Genomic DNA, 27,415 nt, shown 5'->3' on the forward strand with positions numbered 1-27,415 from the left:
TAAATGTCTATTTGTCTTTTGCTTTTATTCTGTAAATATATTATTTGTATAGATCGTGTCATAGTAATATGAAATGTGTTCACGGAAGAAATATATTTTTTATTCCATATTATCTAATTAAGATGTTTGTTAAACATGATGTTTATTGTTTTCTATTACACTTAATAACTATTATGTCAAGCCCAGAGTAGAAAAAAATGCATAATATGTTTAGTAGTGGAATTGCTTGGATCCACTGCATCCATTGCTGCACATAAATAAAACTACATTGTCTTTATAACCCATGGGTAATTTAACTTACTACTGCAATATTAGTGTATGCAATACATATGTCAAAAATACGAATGTATTCGATAGGTTATCTCTGTGCGCGGGAACGGGTCCGTTTCTTTGGAGATTAGTGCTAAGGGAATTAGTATAACTCTGCGACAACAAGATGGCGGCCCCCACAGAAAACGTGACTGATGGAGCAAATGAAAACATTGACATGTGCGAGATAGAAGCAACGGTTGCAACTGGTTTTGAACAAATAGCAAAGGAGGAGGTGGAAGAAAAGTTCGGAATAATAGCAAGAGCTGCGAGAGGAAAAGTCATGGCAAAAATACCAGTCAAAGACGTGAAGAACGTGAGATTTTACGTTTGCCTAGTCACATGCTTACCGAACATGGTTATAGCAGACGACGGGAGGCATATTTCATATTCGAAATGTTCAATAGAAATTGCCGGTTACATTTTCATGTCTGTATTGATTTAAATGGCATTGTCTCCCATTATTCAGCATTTGAAGGTTTGTTCATAGAACTGAAATGTCTAAGTCTATTTAGTATTTGGCCATATTGTTCAACAGTTGTGCAATATGTTTGTAGAACAATGCAAGGTCCACGTCCTTTTAAATTTGAGGGGAAATAATTTTGTATAGGTTTACCGTGCTAGGAATGTCATTTACATAGTATGTGAGTAAGTTGAACCAATAAACTACAAAAACAGCTGGATTGTGTCTATCTTAGATTGTTTTTAACACCTAGAAATCTGACCCTCAGAAAATACTCTGTCCTCATTGGTTGTCACCACTGTATGATTGTGTTGTCATCGCTTCCCAAGTACTGTTTTCAAACAACCATATTAATCTTGATTTGTCTATATGAAGAGAGGTGTGACGTCATAAACGTTGCCAAGTTGGCAGTGTATAAATCTAACCTGTCAACATTGGGTTCATCTGAAGTACTCTATGTACATCTGCCTGAACGGTCTGTTGTCATTCAGAATGTTGGCGCTCATGTCATGATGAAAAGGAAGAGTAAAACAGTGTAATCATTTCTGTAAAACACTCAGAAATATGTTATGATTTGACAAACATTCCTGTTTTGTGAATAGGTTTCAAACTTTCAATTTCTTTTGGTGTTTTAATGTTGACCTGCAAGAATTAATATGGCGACTGCACCATATACAGCTGTTCGTTCACAACATCAACAGTGTTCGAAATAAAGCGCCTGCCTGTAGGCCCATTGCGGGTAGCACGTGTCGGGGCCTCTATTTTCAAATTTGTATGGGTCCTTATGGCCTGCAGTCAATTTACATGTCAATTTATTTGATTAATTCATCTTTCGATAGTTTAACAATGTCGTCTTAACTGTTTGAAAATCAGGTATATGAGGATAATTGGATCAGGCAGTAAAGCAGACACCCTGGCCAAGATAGTTCGGCAAATTTAGACCCACACACTATTTTAAAGGTCTTGGCTTGAACTCATTGCCGACTCCTTTTTAATTACTGTAAGTAGAGATGAGTTACCTAATAATAAAACGTGCCGAAGGCTAAGATTAAGCAATTAGTGGTCACAAGTATTCTGAATACACAGGTTCGTGGGCCACTGAATACACAGTTTCGTGGGCCACTGAATACACAGGTTAATTGGGCCACTGAATACACAGGTTAATTGGGCCACTGAATACACAGGTTCATGGGCCACTGAATACACAGGTTAATTGGGCCACTGAATACACAGGTTAATTGGGCCACTGAATACACAGGTTCATGGGCCACTGAATACACAGGTTCATGGGCCACTGAATACACAGGTTCATGGGTCACTGAATACACAGGTTCATGGGCCACTGAATACACAGCTTCATGGGTCACTGAATACACAGGTTAATGGGTCACTGAATACACAGGTTCATGGGCCACTGAATACACAGGTTAATGGGCCACTGAATACACAGGTTAATTGGGCCACTGAATACACAGGTTCATGGGCCACAAGCATTTCAAATTCACAATCAACAAGGGCCTATCAGGTTTGTCAACAAACTATTACTGGCTACTTGTACCCTGATCAAGCTAATTGCTTTTTAATTATCCTGGCAGAGGGAAGGCGCCTGGATACTGAACAATGCTGAATTGACCTTTAATAGGCTTCCATAGTCTCACATTGATAGGTAGTTGTTTTGTTGTAACTGCTGTTGAAGTAAATTGAAGTAATGATCTTCCTACACATGAATATCCGATTAAATTTGTTAACTTAAAAGGCAGATCTCCGATTTATCTAGAATTCCAAACTAAGTGCCCTTGGGAGAAAACCTTTATTTTATGCAAAATTGGAAAAAAATTGATGTCCATAATTTCTTATTTTACAACGTTAGATCCAATTCAATAATGCCTCTTCCTTTTTCATTGATCCCGTTATCAGTGAAATACAAGTCATCTCTACAAAGCCATAATATTAGTTATTAATTTATTAATATGGAATCTTTTAATTGCAAGTTGGAATCTTTTCCTGACATTTGCTTGGGACCGAGTATCAGCCTCTGAACAGGTCCAGATAAGTCACTGAAATGATCATGTCTGTTTGTATTCATTGTATTTGACAGCAAGAGTTCCTGGCATTGAATCAATACTGTACAATTCAAGATACTATACTTATCACCATATAGTGTTTATATGATAGACCATGATGATCAGTTTTGACAGCCAAAAGAAGCTGATTTTTCTTTTCAAAGACAATGGTTAATTCAAGACCGCATCTTCATGTTCTGTGTGTGTTTTTTCTCATTAAAGCAAAGCTTGGCATGTGGAAAAACAAATTGATTGATGCTATAGTAAAATCTCCGGTTACTTTTTCATGCCACAGTGAAGTTGAAGGGAAATTAGAAAAGAGCTTGAAATTGATTAATATCGGTTCCAATATTAGTTTCAAAAACTCTCCCTAACCAGTCATTCAGTCTAGTTCTGAGTTATGCTTTATGCTTTATGTTGTGACTCCCAAATGGGTATAAAAGATTTCCCAATTCATGTTTATATAGTTATACAGCCTTAGAAATTTGTCTTAGTCCTCCGTGTATGTAGCTAGTTCTGCTTGAACAAGACAAAGATGTTTGCTATGTTTACATTGGGTGTCCGTTTTATACAGTTACTATTTGTAGGAAAATTGAAGCTTAGAGAACTGGTTAAGAATTATGGCCCTCAATGTTAATAGTCAATGAGACCATCAAATTGTTTTATAGGCATTATATATATATAAGTATCTATACAGAAATGTCGCCTTTACAGTATTAAAGAAGTTGTAATCCATAAATTGTGTCTACAATGTGACCCTCCTTTGATTTTCACTTGTCCTCGGCATCATTTAGTAGTCTTGGGCTAGTAGAGTGACATGAATTTCAAAGGCTGGTTTTAATTGATGTGACAGCTTTGTTGAGTTGGAACCTGGTTGGATGAAATAGTTATGTGACTGTTAACATTCTAGTGCCTCATAGGATGCTTGGGCTGTATACTCTCCAGGGAGCTGAGAAAGAAAGTCAAGTGCCCCCTGATCCATTGACCGGGGTAGTAAAGGTGTTAGCCATTTGAGGATGCTTCCCCGGGTGGCCTATAGTGCGTTATAAATATCCATTTATTGCTGTTTTTGCTTGCAGTGTCTGGAACTGGGGTGCGTGGACAACATCAGGGTGCTAATGTCGTCTTGGAAGAACTTCCAGTATCCTGAAGACAAGGTGGGTGTGGTTTGATACTTGTTTCCTGTGACTGCCTCCGTGGTCTAGTAGAAAGAGTGGCTGCCGTGAGTGCACAAGGCCAGTGAGCCAATCTCCTGGCTGTGTCATACTAAAGACGTCTAAAGATGCCACTTGTTGTTGCCCGGCCTGATGCTTGGCATTATGGGGATGAAACAAGGTCGGCTCGGAGACCAAGTTCTGTGTCCAAGTGGGGTATCCATGTTCAGCTGAGGCATGGTATCTCAGTGGGCTAGCACTAGGAAACTGGCAAAAGACGGACTAGTACAAGCAGACACACATGTGCAGGCACGTTGCTGTGTATGCAGTGATTGGAAAGGAAATTTTCTTCTTGGGCCTTTGGCTGCATGGTTACAAATTTTATGGGCCATTTTTGACAAGTATGGGCCATAAATTTCACTCTATGGCCATTGATAATTGGAATGGGCCATAAATTCAATAAAACTTAGACATTATTGCAGCTGCAAGTTGGTTTTTATTTTTTAAACTCTTGATATTGAACTTCAATCTATAATATGTCACTTCATCATCAAATGTGGTGGTGCCAACTTACAAACAGAACTACAGTCGTCCCTCATAATACCATGGATTTGCTTAAACCACGGGGTAATCAGTGGCTACTATAATTTTCATCATTTCCCCCACGAATACACATCTTCTTGACATTGAAAATAGCATATCAACACTTCCGTACTGAATTTCACAAATTAATCATGCTTTGACAACATCTGGTAATAAAAAGTATTCCTTGCATATCTGGACTTATGATTGTAATCTAAGATTCTATTTTATGAATTTTATTCCATTTTTCTTTCAATATTGTTATATCAATTTAACCAATGTTTTACATCCCCTGCATTACTCGTTAATGCATTTAATGCTTACCATTGACAGACACATGCAACGGAAACACGAGACACATAAGCACATTCAAGATGGTGGATTGAAACAATACATACATGAATGAAGAAAGATTGACGAATGTCACATTTCATGAACAAACCTGGAAATTAAAAGAACAAATACACGCACTAAGGCCTCCACCCATTTATGCAAAAAGGCAGTAAACAACACCACAGGTTAATCCAAAACCGGACAATTTATTGGAGCATCATGTCTGCCTGGTGAGAAGCAGTAGTATGGAGTTTACGTGACGTTATCACATCCGGGTCACGTGGTCTCATCTGCGGAGGCCTGCCTCACACTTCAGTGAAACAACTTCTTTCTCAGCTGGAGCCCTGCAGCTTCGTTTTCTGTCAAAAGTAAGCAGTAAATGCATGAAGGAGTATGCAGGATAAGTATACAAAAGTAAAAAATATTCAGATTTTACTAATGTCAATGAAATCATGTGTGGACTGGTCGGCAGATCGCAGTAGCTCACCACTATTTACAGCAACCACAATCAGATTACCGCTGTTGATGCTTGAAATGAACTTAAGTTGTCAGAAAATGGATGCATATCACATAACTGCCATAGTTTGACTTGTTAAAAGTCATATTTGTTGTAGTTTGACTATTATATGGTACCATATTGGTTAATGTCTGCATATAAAACAATGCCTATCATTGCAAAAACTACCATTGAAATGATAAATGATCACACGACGACCTATATTTCATTTTAGAAATAGCACGTATGTGTCAGATAACCCTTCAGGGGAGGGTTGGGGGTGTCGTCCTTGTCCATGGAGCCACAATGCCATCCTGCCAGTTCCAAATTTGCACCTCAGTCACACAGCATGTGGTGACACTAGAATTCGCTAAAAAATAGACCTGTGCAAATGCAGGATATTGCCAGTTCAAATCATACGTAATCGGAACGTCATAACTGGCGATGTTTTTCTTCCAGCTGGAGTGTATGAGGAAGCTGCGAGATTTGGCGCGGGACGTGGACTGGGACCAGGGACTGAAGGTGTGGAGACAGGTGTATACATTCCAGCATCCCATCCTGTCCACCCCAGTCAGTGACACTGTCGACATGGGGGAACCCTACCTCACCTCAAGGGAAAACCTGCCAAAGAAACAGCCCAAGAAGAAAGGTGGGAAGTCCGGAAAGAAAGACAAGTTTAGCAAGAAGGGGAAAGACAGGAGTCAGAAGGATGAAGGACGTAAGGTGGGATCGGGTGACGCTGGTGACCCTGGAAGACCTCCTGACCTTCAGTTTATCAGCAATAAAGGTCAGTATGTTGAAGGTCAAGGCAGGCATCATCGTGGGCAGGTCATAGACGGTCAGTTCGATGATGCCGAGTCAGACTCTGACAAGACGGGTAGCAATGAGCTGTGTACACAGTCGTATATATTTGTGAGAACAGAAGAAACTGTTCTGAGTTCTGGAGTTTCTGACATGACACTTGGAAACAAGGACAGACAGTCTAAAGAAAATACCATGGAGGGGAAAGAAACTAACAATATATGTGCTGACGGAACAAAAGTCTGTGATCCTTCTATAGAATCAGGTGGGGGTAATACAAAAGGAGCAGGTGAAGAAACCGTACAGCCTAGTCAAGCTACCTCATCTCCTGAACAGAATCTCTCGTCCAACACAGAGGAGCAGATAAGTCTCCAGGAGAACTCTGCCCCTCCATCTAGTCCCAAGAAACCGCCCTCCGAGTCCTCAAGTCCCGAGAAACCCCGAGAGAAGCTGGTGCCCCACAATCCACTCATGCCCTCCTTCCGAGTGACATGTAACCGGGCCGGCGAGGGACACAACTTCGACTCCATGTGCGCTGCAGCCAACTTTGGCGGTGCTGTGCAGAACTACTTCGGCTGGAATGTGGATATGAAGAAGTTTGATGTGGAGGTGATCCTGAATATCGAGTGGACGGATGTGTCGGTGTGTATCGGCCTGACCAGGGGGAGTCTCCACCACAGGAACATCACAGTGTTTGGCGCCACCACTCTCAGACCAACGGTCGCCTGCAACATGCTTAGGTAGGAGTGTTAGTCATCGTGAGATTTGTCTTCACATGTATATACATTACAGGGTTTTATCAATCAGTTGATTGTGTCAGTGATGGGATAAACCAACCTGATACATAGCCAAATGAGGTCAACTGACGTCACCCTGACCACCTATACTCACTCACTCACTCACTCACTCACTCACTCACTCACTCACTCACTCACTCACTCACTCACTATGCTGTTTACAGTTTCATGTGCATCTGTTTTATATTGCAGTCTTCTGTATAAATAAACTGTTCATTTCCATAAAGTGTGGAAACTTAACACAAGTTCTTTGTGAATATCACTTCAACCTCATTCAGCATCTTTGAAAAGTTTAAGCTATTACCCAACTTTATCCTGTGTTACCATGGTTGCAGACTGTGTAAGATCCAGCCCGGAGATGTGGTGTGCGACCCGATGTGTGGCAGTGGCAGTATACCCATACAGGTCAGTGGAAACCCAGATACTACACGCAATTTGATGACGTCCAATGTTCATGACATCACAATTTGATGCCATCCATCGTTCATGACATCACAATTTGATGCCATCCATTGTTCATGACATCACAATCTGATGCCATCCATCGTTCATGACATCACAATTTGATGCCATCCATTGTTCATGACATCACAATTTGATGCAGTTCATTGTTCATGACATCAAAATTTGATACCATCCATTGTTCATGACATCACAATTTGATGCCATCCATCGTTCATGACATTACAATTTAATGCCATCCATCGTTCATGACATCACAATTTGATGCCATCCATCGTTCATGACATTACAATTTGATGCCATCCATCGTTCATGACATCACAATTTGATACCATCCATTGTTCATGACATCACAATTTGATGCCATTCATCGTTCATGACATCACAATTTGATGCCATCCATCGTTCATGACATCACAATTTGATGCCGTTCATCGTTCATGACATCACAATTTGATGCCATCCATTGTTCATGACATCACAGTTTGATGCCGTTCATCGTTCTTGACATCACAATTTGATGCCATCCATCGTTCATGACATCACAATTTGATGCCGTTCATTGTTCATGACATCACAATTTGATGCCATCCATTGTTCATGACATCACAATTTGATGCCATCCATCGTTCATGACATCACAATTTGATACCATCCATTGTTCATGACATCACAATTTGATGCCGTTCATCGTTCATGACATCACAATTTGATGCCATCCATCGTTCATGACATCACAGTTTGATGCCATCCATCGTTCATGACATTACAATTTAATGCCATCCATCGTTCATGACATCACGATTTGATGCCATCCATCGTTCATGACATTACAATTTGATGCCATCCATCGTTCATGACATCACAATTTGATGCCATCCATCGTTCATGACATCACAATTTGATGCCATCCATCGTTCATGACATCTCAATTTGATGCCGTTCATTGTTCATGACATCACAATTTGATGCCATCCATCGTTCATGACATCACAGTTTGATGCCATCCATCGTTCATGACATCACAATTTGATGCCATCCATCGTTCATGACATCACAATTCAAGACATCACAATTTGATGCCATCCATCGTTTATGACATCACAATTTGATGCCATTGTGTCTCAATGGGTAATATATATTCAGTGTTAATTTTAGAGCATCAGCCAGGCTTTGTGACTTAGTTGACTGCGTGTCTTCGTACCCCTAAGCATGGATCGTTGCTCACAATATCAATCACTGGATGGTCTGGTTCAGACTTCAGTATTCACAGGCTGCCATTATTTTGCTGGAATGTTTCAATTTCAGTGCCTTTGGCACGGTTAAAATAATAATGGCACAGCTAAAGTATGTTCCTGGCGCCCGATAGTCATACATATTTTAACAAAAATGCCTTGCGACATTGTTTATTATACGCGAAGTATGTCAAACAAATGAGAAATGATGAACATGTGATCACTCTTACTGGACAGTCTGATGCATAAAATATATTTGGGTATTCAGATATGAAGAAGGGCATTACCAGTCTCGATGAAAACCTTGGTGAAATGACACTAAATTATGTTTTTGCAATATTTATGTTTTGAACTAGATTCTACTTTTGTGCTTTTACAACACTGAAAACTAATACTTATGGCCTCTACAGAACCAGCTTGAAATTTTGTATAAATGTGTAGTTGAAAGTTGAGCAAAACACAAATATTCTGTTTTGCGATATGTTTGTTTTGACCATGATTTGACCTTCATGTGACCTTTGTACTTGGACCATGCTCCCAAGTACTATCAAAAGGCATTCTGCATCATGGTATGTTGTCCTGACTGACATTGTCATGTTGGTGGCGCAGGCTGCTCGAGGATGGCCTGAGGCATACCACCTAAGTGGGGAGAAGTTCCCATTGGCTGTGGACCGGACAGTGCAGAATGTGGCGGCTCTCAACAAGGAACTCATCGCTGACAACAAGTAAGGAAGTCCCTACATAATGTCCACAGCATTTAGGTTACAAATATACACGATATTTATCCTCTTGAATACATACACGTAGTTACAAGAAGGCTAAGTCTCGCCTAAACGGTTTATGCTATTATCATAGTACCTTGTCCCTTTACTTCGTACATTTACCATCCGTTATGTGTGCGTCTGAGTGTGTATTTGTGAGATGGTGTTTTATGCATGTGTGATTGCAGAAACTAAGGACATCTTGTTAAGCCTCACACACTCCATGCGAGTGGCATCAACCTATGATAGAACAAGATATACAACTTCAAGATAAAGCAAGTTTCAAGGCTTAAGAACCTGATGTAGTGTTGATTCCAGGCCTTGTTCCAAAGAAGTTGATGATTTGAAGATGTTTTTTTTATTTTCTGTTTGTTTTAGACGCTCAATTGCGGTCGACGCTGGCTACTGGGATGTGACTTATCTCCCCTTCAGAGAGAGCAGCGTGGATGTGTTCATAACTGACTTGGTAGGAAGTTCATTGTTCATTGAGATAGTCATAAGTATAGTTGAGCAAATTTCTTACACACCTGTGGGTGAGAAACCCATTTGAGATAACTGGTAGCAAACATATGTGTGAGATTGAATTCCAGGTCCGTTTTTGGCTACTCCATGGTGATGACCTGATTGGTTGGTTGGTTTATTGTTGACCGCCGCACTCAGCAATATTCCAGCTATATGGCAGCGGTCTGTAAATAATCGAGTCTGGACCAGACAATCCAGTGATTAATATTTTGAGCATCGATCCACGCAATTGGGATCGATGACATGTATCAACGAAGTCAGCAAGCCTGACCACCCGGGTTGCTGAAGACCTATTCTACCCTGGAATCTTCATGGGTCGGTGATGGACTACTTTCCTTGTTGCAAGTCATTGATAACTTGCTCGTTTCAGTCGAATGTTCACCTACATCTGTGTTGGATGTTATGTTTTTTCCCAGTGTAAAACCCTGGATGCCACATTGACATATATGTCCCTCCTCTTCAACCCTCACTTCGAAGTCAAATAAAATTCAAAATACATCACACACACTAGATCTAATACACTTCAAAGGAAATTACTAAAAGTGACCTCTGAATCTTGAGTACATCGCAATTCTCGCCATTTTTGACACATTACTAGGCATAAATCACCACTCACAGTGTGTTTAGAAATTGAAATATAGGATATTCACTCGAAGAATTGAATTTAAAAAGTAGCATATTAGTGATCACGGGTATCTGTTTTTCATCAAATCACTAATGCCAATTCTGAATCGTTGCCGATAAGTCTAGAATCGTTTAGAATGTTTTTGAAAAAAAGCAAACATGAACGTCGAAGTGTACAACTCATTTTAGCTTTCGCTCATTAGATACGTTTTGAAACAAGTCGTTGCAAGATAAATGGTATCTGACAGGCACTCATGTAGTAATCTCTATATCAGTGGTGGTTTGGGCTGGTATGAAACATTTAGCACAGACGATAGTGACCCACGAAGATCCAGGGTAGAATAGGTCTTCAGCAACCATGCTTGCCGTAAAAGGTGACTATGCCTGTCGTCAGAATGTTAGACTAACAGGATCGGGTGGTCAAGCTCGCTGACTTAGTTGAATCATGTCATTGTATTCCAACTGTGTAGATCGATGATGATCAGATCATGACGTCAATCACTGGATTGTCTGGTGCAGGCTCGGATATTTAAAGACTGCTTCATTTGGCTGGAATATTTCTGAGTGCGACGTTAAACAACAAGCAAACAAAGACGTCTGTGTTTGTTATTTCCTGGGGGGCGGTCGGGTAGCCTTGTGGTTAAAGCGTTTGCTTGTCACGCTGAAGACCCGGGTTCGATTCCCGACATGGGTACAATGTGTAAAGCCCATTTCTGGTGTCCCCCGCCGTGATATTGCTGGAATATTGCTAAAAGCGGCGTAAAACCATACTCACTCACTCACTCACTCACTGTTATTTCCTGGTGTATTCTCAGTGTTAAATTTGTGCATATGCTGTCAATAGCAAGTACCCTGTGGGGATAGTGTATCATATAGGCCACCAGGTTTATGTCAAAGTCTACTGTGGATTGGGAGGCCAAAATGGCAACTGAGTATTTATAGTACTAAGATCGGGGTGATCGCCAGGGGAGACAACTCTCAGCTTCTTCCTGGCATTACACACAAATGACATGGATCCCTGCTATACAGACTCAATTTCCACTGGCTGGTCAAGGCTCAGTTATTTTACAGGTCAATTTGCTGTGGCTGTGAAAGAGCTGAATAGAAAGACCTCATGCCGCTTCAGGCCTAATTTGAATTTGAAAATCAATATGCCATGAGATATTATTAACCTCTAGTACTGTTTAGATGAGTTTTATCATGGTTGTATTAGGAGCAGTATTTCCTTTGGAGTTGTCTGGTGATCACACTGATACCCACATTTACATAACTGATACCGTATGAATGATGACAAGTGATGCAGTAGCGGCATACAAACCAAATTACCCCACTGCTTAATCATTGCTAAGATAATTAGACAGGCTGCTGTCTTGGCTAAGCAGTTGCCAGATAAGAAATCTCAAATTTCTTTCGGATGATTGAATACAACCCAAACCAAATTGTTATTGATTAAGGAATTACCCTTCCAGAGTTCATTTTAGAATTTAAATCGAAAGGGTAATTTCTCTTTCCATTGATTTTAGTTGTGAGTTTTTCCACCTTGGGGCGCTCTTCAACTCGCACCGTAATCACATTGATTTCAGCTCCTATCTTGTTTTCTCTTTTGCAGCCCTTCGGCAAAAGGTGAGCTTAAGATTTTTGTTCTTTTCAACACGCTTTTATCACCCTTGGTCAACTGCCAAGATTAATTTATGTTGGGAAGAAATGAAGAAGAAAGATTTTCAGCATAGGTTTTTTTGGATCTGAGATGGCATCAAATGACAATTTTCGGAAAACCAGAAATTGTCCTGGTTTTAATAAGAACTTAAAGTAATTACTTTATTTCACAGGATAGCTGCTCCATGTTTCAGAGTGCTTACAATCAGACTGTTGTGTGTAGTCTTCAGTATGATGGAGTGTAGTGTAAGTTACTGTATGGTTATGTTCTGAAAGAGTGGAGTCAGTGTTTGTGTTTACTGTAGTGCATGTAATTTCTGCGTTTGGTTTGGGGGAAATTGAATGGTGTGGTAATTATATATGTAGCTGGGTTTTATATAAAACGGAGAGCATGTCGTCACCTGCTGGTTTTTTCCTCTCCATCTCTTCCTAAGTATGATGATGATCGGCGTCTGACGTAGCCTCGACTGACAAATCATTTTTAATCATTTTTCTAGACAAAAGAACAAAAAGAACAAAAAACAACATGGAATCATTTAATGATGCATTTCAAGAGACGTTCGACTCAGATTTCAGACCTATTAAGTTTAATACAAGTCTTTAAGCATCACATTGTTCTTTCTACTAACACAGATTTTATGGTGTATTCTTCTCAAAACATGTTTAAGAACATCCTATTCTTTCCTTTGAGTGTTTCAGGATGGATAAGGGGGTTCTATATATACAGTGTGACTGTTTCAGGATGGATAAGGGGATTCTATATATACAGTGTGACTGTTTCAGGATGGAATGGAGTGGAGCTATATATACAGTGTGACTGTTTCAGGATGGAATGGAGTGGAGCTATATATACAGTGTGACTGTTTCAGGATGGGATGATGGAGCGGAGCTATATATACAGTGTGACTGTTTCAGGATGGATAAGGGGTGCTATATATACAGTGTGACTGTTTCAGGATGGGATGGAGTGGAGCTATATATACAGTGTGACTGTTTCAGGATGGGATGGAGTGGAGCTATAGATACAGTGTGACTGTTTCAGGATGGGATGATGGAGTGGAGCTATATATACAGTGTGACTGTTTCAGGATGGAATGGAGTGGAGCTATATATACAGTGTGACTGTTTCAGGATGGGATGATGGAGCGGAGCTATATATACAGTGTGACTGTTTCAGGATGGATAAGGGGGTGCTATATATACAGTGTGACTCTTTCAGGATGGGTTGGAGTTGAGCTATAGATACAGTGTGACTGTTTCAGGATGGATAAGGGTGACATATATATACAGTGTGACTGTTTCGGGATGGATAAGGGTGACATATATATACAGTGTGACTGTTTCGGGATGGATAAGGGTGACATATATATATACAGTGTGACTGTTTCAGGATGGATAAGGGTGACATATATATACAGTGTGACTGTTTCAGGATGGATAAGGGTGACATATATATACAGTGTGACTGTTTCGGGATGGATAAGGGTGATATATATATACAGTGTGACTGTTTCAGGAGGGGATGGAGTAGAGCTGTATACAGTGTGACTTTCAGAATGGGATAGAGTAGAGCTATATACAGTGTGACTGTTTCAGGATGGGATGGAGTGGAGCTGTATACAGTGTGACTGTTTCAGGATGGGTTTGAGTGGAGCTGTATACAGTGTGACTGTTTCAGGATGGGTTTGAGTGGAGCTATATACAGTGTGACTGTTTCAGGATGGGTTTGAGTGGAGCTGTATACAGTGTGACTTTTTCAGGATGGGTTTGAGTGGAGCTATATACAGTGTGACTTTTTCAGGATGGGTTTGAGTGGAGCTATATACAGCGTGACTTTTTCAGGATGGGTTTGAGTGGAGCTATATACAGTGTGACTTTTTCAGGATGGGTTTGAGTAGAGCTATATACAGTGTGACTTTTTCAGGATGGGTTTGAGTGGAGCTGTATACAGTATGACTGTTTAAGAAAGGGATAGAGTAGAGCTATATACAGTGTGACTGTTTCAGGATGGGTTCAAGATACAACAACCTGAAGCTGTACCCGGAGGCCCTGATTGAGATGGCGCGGGTGTGTCGTCCAGGGAGTGGTCGAGTCTGTCTCCTCACGCAGGATAAGAAGTGCATGATAAGGGTAACACATCACACAAACCTGCATACCCATGAGGGGGCACGGGTGGCCCAGTCGTCTTAGGCGCCGCGATTCGCTGTGCAGAGTTGCGTCCCTTGGGCACGTCCCAAACCTATGATTGTGGGTTCGAATCCCGGTTCACCCCGATTATGTTTCTAGGTTTGTCAGCACCATACCCGTGCTCGTGGGTTTCACCGAAGTGGTAAACGTCTGAGACCTGCATCACTTCGGGCTTTCCTCCCACATTAAGCTGACACGCCGCGATATAACTGGGATACTGTTAAAAGCGGCGTTAAACCCAACTCACTCACTCACCCACTCATACCCATGAAGATCCGGGTAAGAATAGGTCTAAGACGCGACTATGCATATCCTAAGAGTTAACTAACATGATCAGATGGTCAGACTCGCTGACTTGGTTGATCAGCTGTTGATGCATGTCAACATATTGCATAGATTGATGCTCATGATATCAATCACTGGATTGTCTGGTCCAGACTCAATTTTCTTATGGACCCCTGTCATGAAGCTGAAATATTGCTGAGTATGTCGTTAAATAACAAACAAACAAATGCACACCTCTGACTCAGACTTTTCATTTGGGGACTGCTGTTGATGTTGAAAATCGTGGTAGACAACTCTCAACTCTCTCACCATGGGTTCTTACCCTTACTTGTTGGCCATCACTCTGTCTGGTCCTTGTAAGTAAAAGTCCCCAGTAGTGTTGGGGGGCCATCACCGGCAGAGGTGTCTAAAGGACAAGTTATTATCTTAAACTGTTTACTCAATATTTGATCATGCTTGTAATGTGAGCACAAATTACTGAATTTTAATAAGAATATATTTTCCAGGTAATCCACACTCTCGGTCGCTACTGGCAACGACGCATGACTCTGAGTATCAACCTGGGGGGTCTGGCAGCAGGTGTGTACCTCCTCAACAGGACACTGAACCCAGTGGTCCAGGGGGAGACAACTCCATCCACAACCCAGGAAGACACTTCAGCTTGCAGGGACTTCCGTACTGCTATGCCCTCTGACCCCCGGTCAGGCCCTGGCTTCACTGTGGTGCGACATACATTCAGTTCACTGCAGGAAGCAAACAGAAGTCCCGCAGATACAGAAACAACAGATGCTGATTAGATGGGCGGTCAAGAATTACAAGTTGAACGTCCTCAGTCATGACAGTGTTTAAGTAAATGACCACGCAATATGTCTGTTTGGAAGAAAGTATTTATTTTTGTACCTCATAGCTATTTGCTATACAATCTAGTGGTGTAGCAGAGAAACATGGTAATCTCTATTAATCCTGCCCAGTGCTTGTGGTAAACTGCATCAACGCCTCTATCTCATATCATTCGTTTCTATTACGTAAGAGGGGCGGTTAGGAAGCCTAGTGGTTAAAGCGTTCCCTTGTCACGCCGAAGACCCGGGTTCGATTCCCGACATGCGTACAGTGTGTGAAGCCCATTTCTGGTGTCCCCTGCCGTGATATTGATGGAATAGTGCTAAAAGAGGCGTAAAACCATACTCACTAACTCACTCACTGTTACATAAGTGGACCTTCTTGTCATATTCATAGATCATGCAGTGCTTCAATTAGGTGTTGTTGTTTGGTGATTAGGTGATTTGTGTGAATTTATTTCACAGTTTCCTACATTTAAGTGTTACAACAGAATTTGCCCAGTACTTGATTATCCACTGTTTGATATCTCCATGCTGTGATAATTAAAATATTAATTATGTACCCTCAGCAAATTTGCTACCAGAGCCTCCTTCGAGTCCTTCAATGATAAGAATCCATCAAATAATGTTTCGTTGTTTCAAGGTCAACTGACCCATAATCCATACAATCATAATAGTACAAATTTCGAAGCACAAATGCATTTAATCCATATCACATCGTTTTTAGAAAATATGAATAATCGATCAGTGTTTTCGGTTACAAATAATGACTTCAAACAATGTACGTCCTTATTTTGTGTGTAATTATGTCAGGAGTTCAGAAATCTTAATGTAAGGGACAATGAAAAATAACCTGTTTTTCATCTTCGGTGTGGAGAAAAATGGATGGGAGCATCAAGAAAAGTATTCACACTCAGTGAAAAATCCAAAACATTTCCAGAATCCAATACCATTAAACAATGCTTCCCAACCAACATCAGCACACTCTCGCATTAGTTTTACCATGGGTAATGGAGGATTCACAAGCACAAGTTGATATTGTTTGTATTAGCAGTGTGAGAGCTTTTGGAGCTGAGTTAGTGCTTCACAAGGGAAATAACTCTGAATACTATTTGCTGCCAAAGGTGTATGTTGGTGAAGGTAGTAATGAGATTCTGGTTGTTTGACACTACTCTCTGTTCAGCTGCAGTCATGTCCAATACTGCTGGGTGTAGGATGTCATGTTTCATATAATCACAAGAAAATTTATTGATGTTAGTTTGTAAGATAAACTGGATGTACTGTTATGTACATTCATAAATGATATGTTATGAGACATCAATCTATGAACATAAAACAAATACCAAATACCAGAAATATAAAGGTATGAAGAACATCCTTTCTTTGAGTCATTTCAGAGGGGGCATATACCGTATTTGACGTAATAAGCGCCCAAGGCACTCTCAAAATTAGAAATAGGGGGCTCTTATTAGAATATTATTTTGGTGGAAAAAACAAAGTTGAAAGATAACTTTCGTGGTTTATGCTGACAGCCTGAAATGTGTATGTAAGGAAGGAAGGGGTGCTAATTGGGATTGTTCACTAGTCAATATGTTAGCAATTATCGCAGTAGGCGCTTATTAAAGGAGGGCGCTTATTAGGTCGAATATGGTAACTCTATTTGTTCTTGCAAGAGGCAGCTTAGTGGATTTGGTGGTCAGGCCCGGTGACTTGGTTGATAGCGTGACATCGTACCCTGACGGCATGGATTGTTGCTCACAGTATTAATCACTGCATTGTCTGGTCCATATTCTTTTTATATACAGGCTGCGATCATATGCTTGTAGCGGGAATATTGCCCTGTGTGGCTTTAGACAACAAAACAGACATATGAAAGGTAAATTGTCTATGTTTGGCTTCTGACATAAACAATCAAAGTATCTATCTCTTTTTTTATCTGTGTTCTTGTAAGTAAGATAGGACCCGTGAAAATCCGGGTTATAGTAGGTCTTCAGAAACCCATGCTTGACGTAAGATGGGAATCTGCTTGCCATAAAAGGTGAATAATGGGATTGGGTGGTCAGGTTCGCTGACTTGGTTGATGCTTGTCATCGTATCCCAATTGCGTGGATCGATGCTCATGATGTCAATCACTGGATTGTCTGATCCAGACATGATTATTTACAGACCGCCGTCATACAGCTGCAATATTGCTGTGACGGCCTTAAACAAACAAAACAATGTAGGACAGACGGATGATAACTTATTTATGTTTGTATTTGTTTTATGACTGTTTCAGAGGAAATAGAAAGATGCGTAGAAAACAAAGGGTTTGTGTGTCATATTACCCACAAGGGTAGAATGATCGTGTGTTATAACTTCTGGATATCATATATTTAGCAGTTCTCAATACTGATTGGTCAATTGAAGCCATATCATGTCGCCATAATGGAAAAAATGTGATATGATTCATCTATTATTCACAACATCACAAATTGACAACATTATGTCATCTGAACAAAAGGCTGCCGTCAGTGAAGTTTCTCTGTAGGGTTAACATGTCATACATTTTTTCTTCATTTTCTCTTAAAATGTCAATGAGTATAATACAGAGTAACCTGTTGAAAACTGAGAATTACGAATTATCTGTCCTTATGAATGAATGATGTAAGTCCCTTGCTAAATTCACATGGACCGGTTATCCATAATGGCCAAGAGCTTGTTGGTTATTCTCTTATTATGATCTGTTAGTTAAGTTATTGTTCAGGTTGTTTGTCATGAAATCATGCTGCTAATACCAGTATAGATGAGACATGATCTGTTGTTGCTCCTGAGAAACACATCATGTACTTTTTCAGGGAAGCTATGAATGTTTTTACCATGGTCAAATCCTATTTGACAGTGAATGGTTTGTTTCAATGTTTCTCTGTGGCAAGACTCTGTGTTGAAGGAATCGATCATGTATATTAATGGTGATTTCATTTGGTTGATATGCCTGCTTTGTTTTAATGTATACATTACCTTGTGGCCGAACTGTTGGAAATAACTACATTGTATTTTGTGTCCATTAAAAAGTTGTTTCTGCTACCTCTGACTTTGGTATTCAAATTCTAATATTTTTCATCAATGCAAAGATTGCAAAGGTATTTTAGGTTCATTGCCAGAGAAGAAATATAAGGGTCACTTGGGATATTTGGCTCTGGGTTTCTGATTCTGTGTCAACTGCGGCACGGGTGGCCCAGTCGTCTAAGGCACAGCGATTTGCTGTGCAGAGTTATGTCCCTTGGACACGTCAGAAACCTATGATTGTGGGTTCAAATCCCCATTCGCCCCGATTATGTTTCTAGGTTTGTCAGCACCATACCTGTGCTCGTGGGTTTCACCAATGTGGTAAACGTCTGAGACCTGTATCACTTCGGGCTTTCCTCCCACATTAAGCTGACCCATCTGATATAACTGGAATACTGTTAAAAGCTGCGTTAAACCCAACTCACTCACTCTGTCAACTGCAAAATGTCCACAGCATCCTATGACTCTTGTTGATATTGCTGAAATATTGATAAGACCCGCTCTGACCAATCTCAATCACGGAGGCTTTCTTTTGTCACTACAACTGTTATAACCCCATATTTTATCATTATTTAAACAAACAAAATACAGACAAGTATTAAGTCCGACTGTGAGGTCTTGACTGAGAATATAAGCCCGGGGAAGAGGGAAACTGGGAGGGCATATTGCACAGGGATAACAAAAAGACGTAGCTGTTCACACTGGAAGACCTTCACAAACTGGTACCCATACTCTTGTGTGCTACAGACATGCCCCAATGAAGACCCGGGTTACAATTGGTCTTCAGCATCCCATGCTTGTAGCAAGAGGAGACTAACAGAATCAGGCTCGCTGACTTGGTTGATGCATGTCATAGTGTCCCTCTTGCGTGGATCGATGCTATTGATGTCAATCACTGGATTGTCTGGTCCAGACTCGGTTATTTATAGAACACTGTCACATCGTTAAGTGCCGCCTTAAACAACAAACAAACAAACAAGTAATATGACTCTGAGAGAGAACATTCTGTTTCTAAGTTCAATGTGAAAAGTACCTCAGTCTTCAAACATGGCAACAGTGATCATGACAGGAATTCTTGTTTAACAGCATGCCAACATATAAAAAACCTGTTTGTTCACATAGTACTGCTGGTATCGACACACTTCACTATCATGGATATGAACAAAGGATGTTTATTCACGTATGTAGAGCCCCAGTTTCAAAGTAATCAACCTTTACACTAGCCATCAGAATATAGGACTGGAATAGTGAGGGAGTGAAGTTGGGAGTATTACAGTATTACAGTTATATCACGGTGTGTCAGCTTTACTTTGGTAAAAGCAACGAGCACGGGTATGGTGCTGACAAACCTAGAAACATAATCGTCCTGAACCAGATTTCAACCCACGGTTACAGGTTTCAGGCGTGTCCAAGGGACACAACTCTACACAGCGAATAGACGACTGGGCCACCCGTGCCACAAAAACTGGAATAATTCTGACCAAATGAATCAGGTGATGAGTATTTTGTGTTTTCCTGAACCTGGCTGGTTGCTGATCCTGGTGCCGTTAGTTGTTCATGCTTTCAGTCACTGGTTTGGCTGGTTCTGACTAGATTATTGTCAGGTTGCCGTGACATAGCTGAAATATCTGATCTTGAGATCGTAAGAGTCAAATATCCGAGTTTAATGAGACTGAACTGCAAATTGGCACCAACCTGTAGCGAAATAACTGCCTGTGGCTGGTAAATTTTCTGTTGGGCTGCATGAAATTTTCCTCCACCTGTCCGACTGTCTGGCAGATACGTTTAAGACTGCTTAGTTATGTATTCAGCTTTATCATAATTTACTCGTAGATTGGCAAATAATTGTTTGCATTATTTCAACTGAATCAATACGCGATTTGTCTTATTTTTTTTAGATTTTTCAATATTTATAATGTCTGGATGCGGGCAGGTAACATTGAAGATGGGGAGGCAACACCTATGGGTCACCTGCCCGACTGTCCTGTTGGCTTTTAAAATTATTTCAAACACTGGCATCAAAAACATCGACTTTACTGTTTTAATCGTACCGTGTGAAGAAATACTTCCCTGCTTGAAGAACTCCTGATATGGGACTGCGCCAGAAGTCGGGAGTGTAGTCTGTCTCCCAGACACTGAGAATATATGAAAAAAGGAATTCAATTCGAGTTTCGAATGATTTGGCAAGTCTAGAATGCCTCCTGAAATTAAGCATTGTTCTGGGCTCCATTTTAATTTTAATTTTAATTGTTATTTTTTTTGGTGGATACATATTTTTTAATGAGATAACTTTATTTCTGGGACTAAATGTTTATCAGGCGTGTTATATGCGAAACTATGTGTGCCCATGCCAGTCAGCTGAAAAATTGAAAGAAAACTGAATAAGTTCTGGGTGTTCCCGTCCTCGAAATATTTGTGCAAACGCACCATCAACACCAGGTATCTACCCGAGCACCAATCGAATAATGCTTTTTATCTGGTTAAGTTTGAAAAAAGGAAGTTCTGATCCTACACTGTGAATCACCTTTCTGTCAATTAATAACTTTCATTTGCAATTTGCAATTATTATGTGAAATATTGACACATTTCAAAATAATTTACGTGTCTTTTTAGCGATGTGAAAAATCTCTACACACAAAAACTGTTCGTATATCGGTAAAACCTTTGATAGTATCTTGCTCAGTAACTGCTTGCATTGCAGTAAACTATACATCCACTCAATTATAGGAGATATTTCAAAATCGATCATTTTTATGTGTGTTGACGATTTGTGACGACGTGAATAAATAAACATATGTTGCATCATTAGCAGGCAAATTAATAAAACTCAGAAAACAACGTATAATGTTTTAAATCCTTATTTGAAGTTCCCATAACAATGTACAGTTATACACAATTATACACCCTGTTTAGAGTGATGTCCAGCCTTCGAATAACTGTCGACATTATTTATCAAGATTAAAGAAAGACAAGACATGAACTACATAAAACATTTTATTATAAACTTAAAGCAACAACCATTACAATTTATACATAAACTATACATAACTGGTATATAGAAAGTATGTAAACATTATTACTAATGTTCATATATAATTGCCCTAGGCTCATTATAGATATGATATAACATGTTACATAAAAGAGGTCCTATAAATTAACAATTGGACAAAATCTAAAGGATTTTCAAATTATCGGCACTGCCAGCGTGTGAACTGTATTCATTTCTAGCACATCTTCTGGCTTCCTGTTTCGCTTGGCCTGATGCTTTTATTTTGTTCCGTTTTCCTTTTGTTCTTTTTTTTCAGTTAATGTTCTTGATACACTTGCATCATCCGCTGTTCTCTACATCCTGCCGACCATCATCAACTCGCTCCACTCAGTCTATTTCTTGGCTTGCTTCTTCCTCCTCGCCGCCCGCTCTTCCTCCAGCCTCTCCAGTTTCTCCTCCCTCATCTGGAGCTGATGTTCCGCCTTCATTTTCTTGATGAACTGGCGACGTTTCTTCTCGTCCTTGACAGCTTTGTGCTTTATCTCTCTGTCCAGTTGTTTCCTCTGGACTTGCTCCACAAACCTGTATGAAGAGAACAACATGCAATATGAAGTTAGTTCAAAATGAAATCAGTACAAAGGCATGTTTAGTAATTCAAACGGTTTAAGTGTTTTGACTTTTCTTCCTAAAGATTTTACCTGTCAAGTCGGAACAGATCAGCTTTCTGTCTCCTCCTCTCAGCTGTGTAGAAGCATCGCACTGGGATTTGCTCCAGACGTCGGGGAGCTTTGCCACGGGGGACAACCCCTTCCACGGCGGGGACAGAGAAGGCCACTCCTCCGCTGGACTGACGGTCGGGGACCAAGCCCTCATCTCGTAGCTGTTGAAGAATCTGCGCCTCTGACAGGCGGGGTGTGGGCGGTGTCACCTGACACTTGGCGTAGTACAGCTCGTGAGGACAGTTGATCTTGCCCGTCAGAGCCTCCTCGGGAGATGTATGCTTGAAAGGTTTAACCTTGGTCTGTTTGCATCCCATTTTAGACAAATATATTGGCATCAATATAAACGACACGGCCAGTCTCCACGAATATGGTTGAGACAATCGCGTGACGTCATAATGTAGTGACGTCACTGACTCTAGACCATTCCATTTCAGCGAATCTTATGGTGGATCTGCCTCGGAAAGTATTTAGTTTTTTATTGTAATTCAAAAGTTTATCCATGGCCCGTTGCACACCTGATTAATAGAATCATTTACTAGGGTAATGGTGTTTGCATTGGTGGCTGTAAGCGAAATAATGTGACGACACACAAAAATATACAACAAATTTGAATTAGTCCAAATGGAGTTTCGGCACCACAGCTTTCAACATGGCTGTCATATAGCGACATTTAAAATATATACAAGCTACCTTATTGGAAAAATACCCGAGGGGCCCGTAGCGACATGGAACAAAGGCCCTTGTAATAACCGTATCAGCGATATATGCCTATTAAAATTATGAGATACATGTGGCTGTCACTCGAGTGTAGGAGATTATCTCACATAACATGTACACGTGCTCGTAACGTTAATACTACATTTTATAAAACAAGGCTTAACACATACATGATACGTATATTAATCAAAAGAAGTTGAAAAATTACCTGATTTTTTCATTTGAAAATAGGTAATGAGTCATATATTCTTTAACTTTCTTTGAGTAAAACCCACCTACCCACAGTGAAACCCACCTACCAACAGTGAAACCAACCTTCACCCACAGTGAGAACCCACCTACCCACAGTAAAACCCATCTTCACACACACTAAAACCCACCCACCCACACAGTGAAACCCACCTACCCACAATGAAACCAACCTACCCACAGTGAAACCAAAGTTCCCACAGTGAAACCCATCATCACACACAGTGAAACCAACCTACCTGCAGTGAAACCAACCAACTCACAGTGACACTCACTTACCTACAGTGACACCCACCTACCCACAGTGAAATCCACCTACCAACAGTGAAACCAACCAACCCACAGTGACACCCACCTACCCACAGTGAAACCCACCATCACACACAGTGACACCCACCTACCCACAGTGAAACCCACCTACCCACATTGAAACTCACCTTCACACACAGTGACACCCACCTACCCACAGTGAAACCCATCTTTACACACAGTGACACCTACCTACCCACAGTGACACCCACCTTCACACACAGTAATACCCACCTACCCACAGTGACACCCACCTACCCGCAATGAAACCCACCTTCACACACAGTGACAACCCATCTTCACACACAGTGAAACTCACCTTCACACACAGTGATACCCACCTACCCACAGTGAAACCCACCTACACACAGTGACACCCACCTACACACAGTGATACCCATCTACCCACAGTGACACCCACCTTCACACACAGTGACACCCAACTACTCACAGTGACACCAACTTTCACCCACAGTGACACCCACCTACCCTCAGTGAAACCCACCTTCACACACAGTGACACCCACCTACCCACAATGAAACCCACCTTCACACACAGTGACACCCATCTTCACACACAGTGACACCCACCTTCACACACAGTGAAACCCATCATCACACACAGTGACACCCACCTACCCACAGTGACACCCACCTTCATACACACTGATACCCACCTACCCACAGTGACACCCACCTACCCACAGTGAAACCCACCTTCACACACAGTGAAACCCACCTACCCACAGTGACACCCACCTACCCACAGTGACACCCACCTTCACACACAGTGACACCCACCTACCCACAGTGACACCCACCTACCCACAGTGACACCCACCTATCCACAGTGAAACCCACCTTCACACACAGTGACACCCACCTTCACACACAGTGACACCCACCTACACACAGTGAAACCCATCATCACACACAGTGACACCCACCTACCCACAGTGAAACCCAGTTACCCACAGTGACACCCACCTTCACACACATTGACACCCACCTACCCACAGTGAAACCCATCTTCACACACAGTGATACCCACCTACCCACAGTGAAACCCAGTTACCCATAGTGAAACCCATCTTCATACACAGTGAAACCCACCTACCTACAGTGAAACCCACCTACCCACAGTGACACCCACCTTCACCCACAGTGACACCCACCTTCACACACAGTGACACCCACCTACCCACAGTGACACCCACCTTCACACACAGTGACACCCACCGACCCACAGTGAAACCCATCTTCACATACAGTGATACCCACCTACCCACAGTGAAACCCAGTTACCCATAGTGAAACCCATCTTCACACACAGTGACACCCACCTATCCACAGTGAAACCCATCTTCACACACAGTGATATCCACCTACCCACAGTGACACCCACCTAACCAGAGTGACACCCACCTTCACACACAGTGACACCCACCTTCACCCACAGTGACACCCATCTTCACACACAGTGACACCCACCTACCCACAGTGAAACCCACCTTCACACACAGTGACACCCACCTACCCACAGTAAAAACCGATCTTCACCCACAGTGACACCCATCTACCCACAGTGACACCCATCTTCATACACAGTGACACCCATCTACCCACAGTGACACCCACCTTCACCCACAGTGACACCCACCTACCCACAGTGAAACCCATCTTCACACACAGTGACACCCACCTACCCACAGTGACACCCACCTTCACACACAGTGACACCCACCTACCCGCAGTGAAACCCATCTTCACACACAGTGATACCCACCTACCTACAGTGAAACCCACCTACCCACAGTGACACCCACCTTCACCCACAGTGACACCCACCTACTCATAGTGAAACCCATCTTCAAAAACAGTGACACCCACCTACCCACAGTGAAACCCATCTTCACACATAGTGACACCCACCTACCCACAGTGAAACCCACCTTCACACACAGTGACACCCATCTTCACACACAGTGACACCCATCTACCCACAGTGAAACCCATCTTCACACACAGTGACACCCACCTACCCACAGTGACACCCACCTTCACACACAGTGACACCCATCTTCACACACAGTGACACCCATCAACCCACAGTGACACCCACCTTCGCCCACAGTGACACCCATCTACCCACAGTGAAACCCACATTCACATACAGTGACACTCACCTACCCACAGTGAAACCCATCTTCACACACAGTGACACCCACCTACCCACAGTGACAACCATCTTCACACACCGTGACACCCATCTTCACACACAGTGACACCCATCTACCCACAGTGACACACACCTTCACACACAGTGACACCCACCTACCCACAGTGACACACACCTTCACACACAGTGACACCCATCTACCCACAGTGACACCCACCTTCACCTACAGTGACACCCACCTACCCACAGTGAAACCCATCTTCACACACAGTGACACCCATCTACCCACAGTGACACCCACCTTCATACACAGTGATACCCACCTACCCACAGTGAAACCCATCTTCACACACAGTGACACCCATCTACCCACAGTGACACCCACCTTCACACACAGTGACACCCACCTACCCACAGTGACACCCACCTTCACACACAGTGACACCCACCTACCCACAGTGAAACTCACCTTCATACACAGTGATACCCACCTACCCACAGTGAAACCCATCTTCACACACAGTGACACCCATCTACCCACAGTGAAACCCAACTTCACACACAGTGACACCCACCTACCCACAGTGAAACCCATCTTCACACACAGTGGCACCCACCTACCCACAGTGAAACCCATCTTCACACACAGTGATACCCACCTACCCACAGTGAAACCCACCTTCACACACAGTGACACCCACCTACCCACAGTGAAACCCATCTTCACACACAGTGGCACCCACCTACCCACAGTGAAACCCAGTTACCCATAGTGAAACCCATCTTCACACAGAGTGAAACCCACCTACCCACTGTGACACCCAGTGAACATAACACTTGATATTACACTGCAGTGAACATAACACTAGATATTTCACTTCAGTGAACATAACACTTGATGTTACACTGCAGTGAACATGACACTTGATATTTCACTGCTGTCAAAATAACACTAGATATTTCACTGCTGTGAAAATAACACTTGATATTACACTGCAAGCATGACACTTGATATTACATTACAGTGAACATAACACTTGCTATTACACTGCAGTGAACATAACACTTGATATTACACTGCTGTGAAAATAACACTTGATATTACACTGCAGTGAATAAAACACGTTGACGGAACTATTGTCATACATGAGTTACCTTCCCACATGTTGTCTCCCTTTAACGTAAGTGTCTGGCCATTTATTGAGATAATATATCGGTTCTTGCCGTTTGTTATTCGCTTGAAAATATTTTCAATATAAACTGCACATTTCTAATTTAACTGTCAATCGAGACTGTTCGTTTCGCAAAGCGCCATTTTTGTTACTTGACCAGCGTGTATTCTTTCGCTTCCTGCATGAGCGGTCTCGTGGATTTCAAGAATATTTTTGTTGATTTTAAGTTGATTTTGTATATAATCATATCTAAACATATGATAAAGGTTTTTTGCGACCCTACATACTTTTTGATACTTTTGTTTATATGTTTATAAGATTTTGCAATCATGGAACTACTCATTGCGTCGCAAATACATGGGTGGGGAAACGTCCCTGTGTGTTAGGTAGGGAAAATTTACGTTTCAAGGTCTTACATTTGCAATGAAATAACTCAATTTTCCGGTAGACAACTACCAGCA

General features: G+C 41.6%; 2 protein-coding genes across 2 annotated transcripts; one reads left to right on the forward strand and one right to left on the reverse strand.

The window, feature by feature from the left end:
* Positions 1–436: 436 nt before the first annotated feature.
* On the forward strand, positions 437–17,112 carry LOC139445472 (tRNA (guanine(6)-N(2))-methyltransferase THUMP3-like). Its single transcript, XM_071226616.1, has 9 exons — positions 437–625; positions 3,915–3,992; positions 5,860–6,941; positions 7,334–7,403; positions 9,305–9,420; positions 9,835–9,922; positions 12,212–12,225; positions 14,265–14,388; positions 15,237–17,112. The coding sequence occupies exons 1-9, from the start codon at positions 437–439 to the stop codon at positions 15,525–15,527; spliced, it is 2,052 nt and encodes a 683-aa protein (XP_071082717.1). The 3' UTR covers positions 15,528–17,112.
* A 4,886-nt stretch (positions 17,113–21,998) lies between these two features.
* On the reverse strand, positions 21,999–22,663 carry LOC139446806 (uncharacterized). The gene is made up of 2 exons (XM_071228138.1): positions 22,305–22,663; positions 21,999–22,188 (listed from the first exon to the last, which is right to left on the reverse strand). Exons 1-2 carry the CDS (start codon positions 22,661–22,663, stop codon positions 21,999–22,001), a joined length of 549 nt encoding a protein of 182 aa, XP_071084239.1.
* Positions 22,664–27,415: the final 4,752 nt, after the last annotated feature.

The sequence above is a fragment of the Haliotis cracherodii genome, unplaced genomic scaffold (assembly GCF_022045235.1).
Source record: "Haliotis cracherodii isolate W230 unplaced genomic scaffold, xgHalCrac1.p SCAF_6, whole genome shotgun sequence".
NCBI lineage: Eukaryota > Metazoa > Mollusca > Gastropoda > Lepetellida > Haliotidae > Haliotis > Haliotis cracherodii.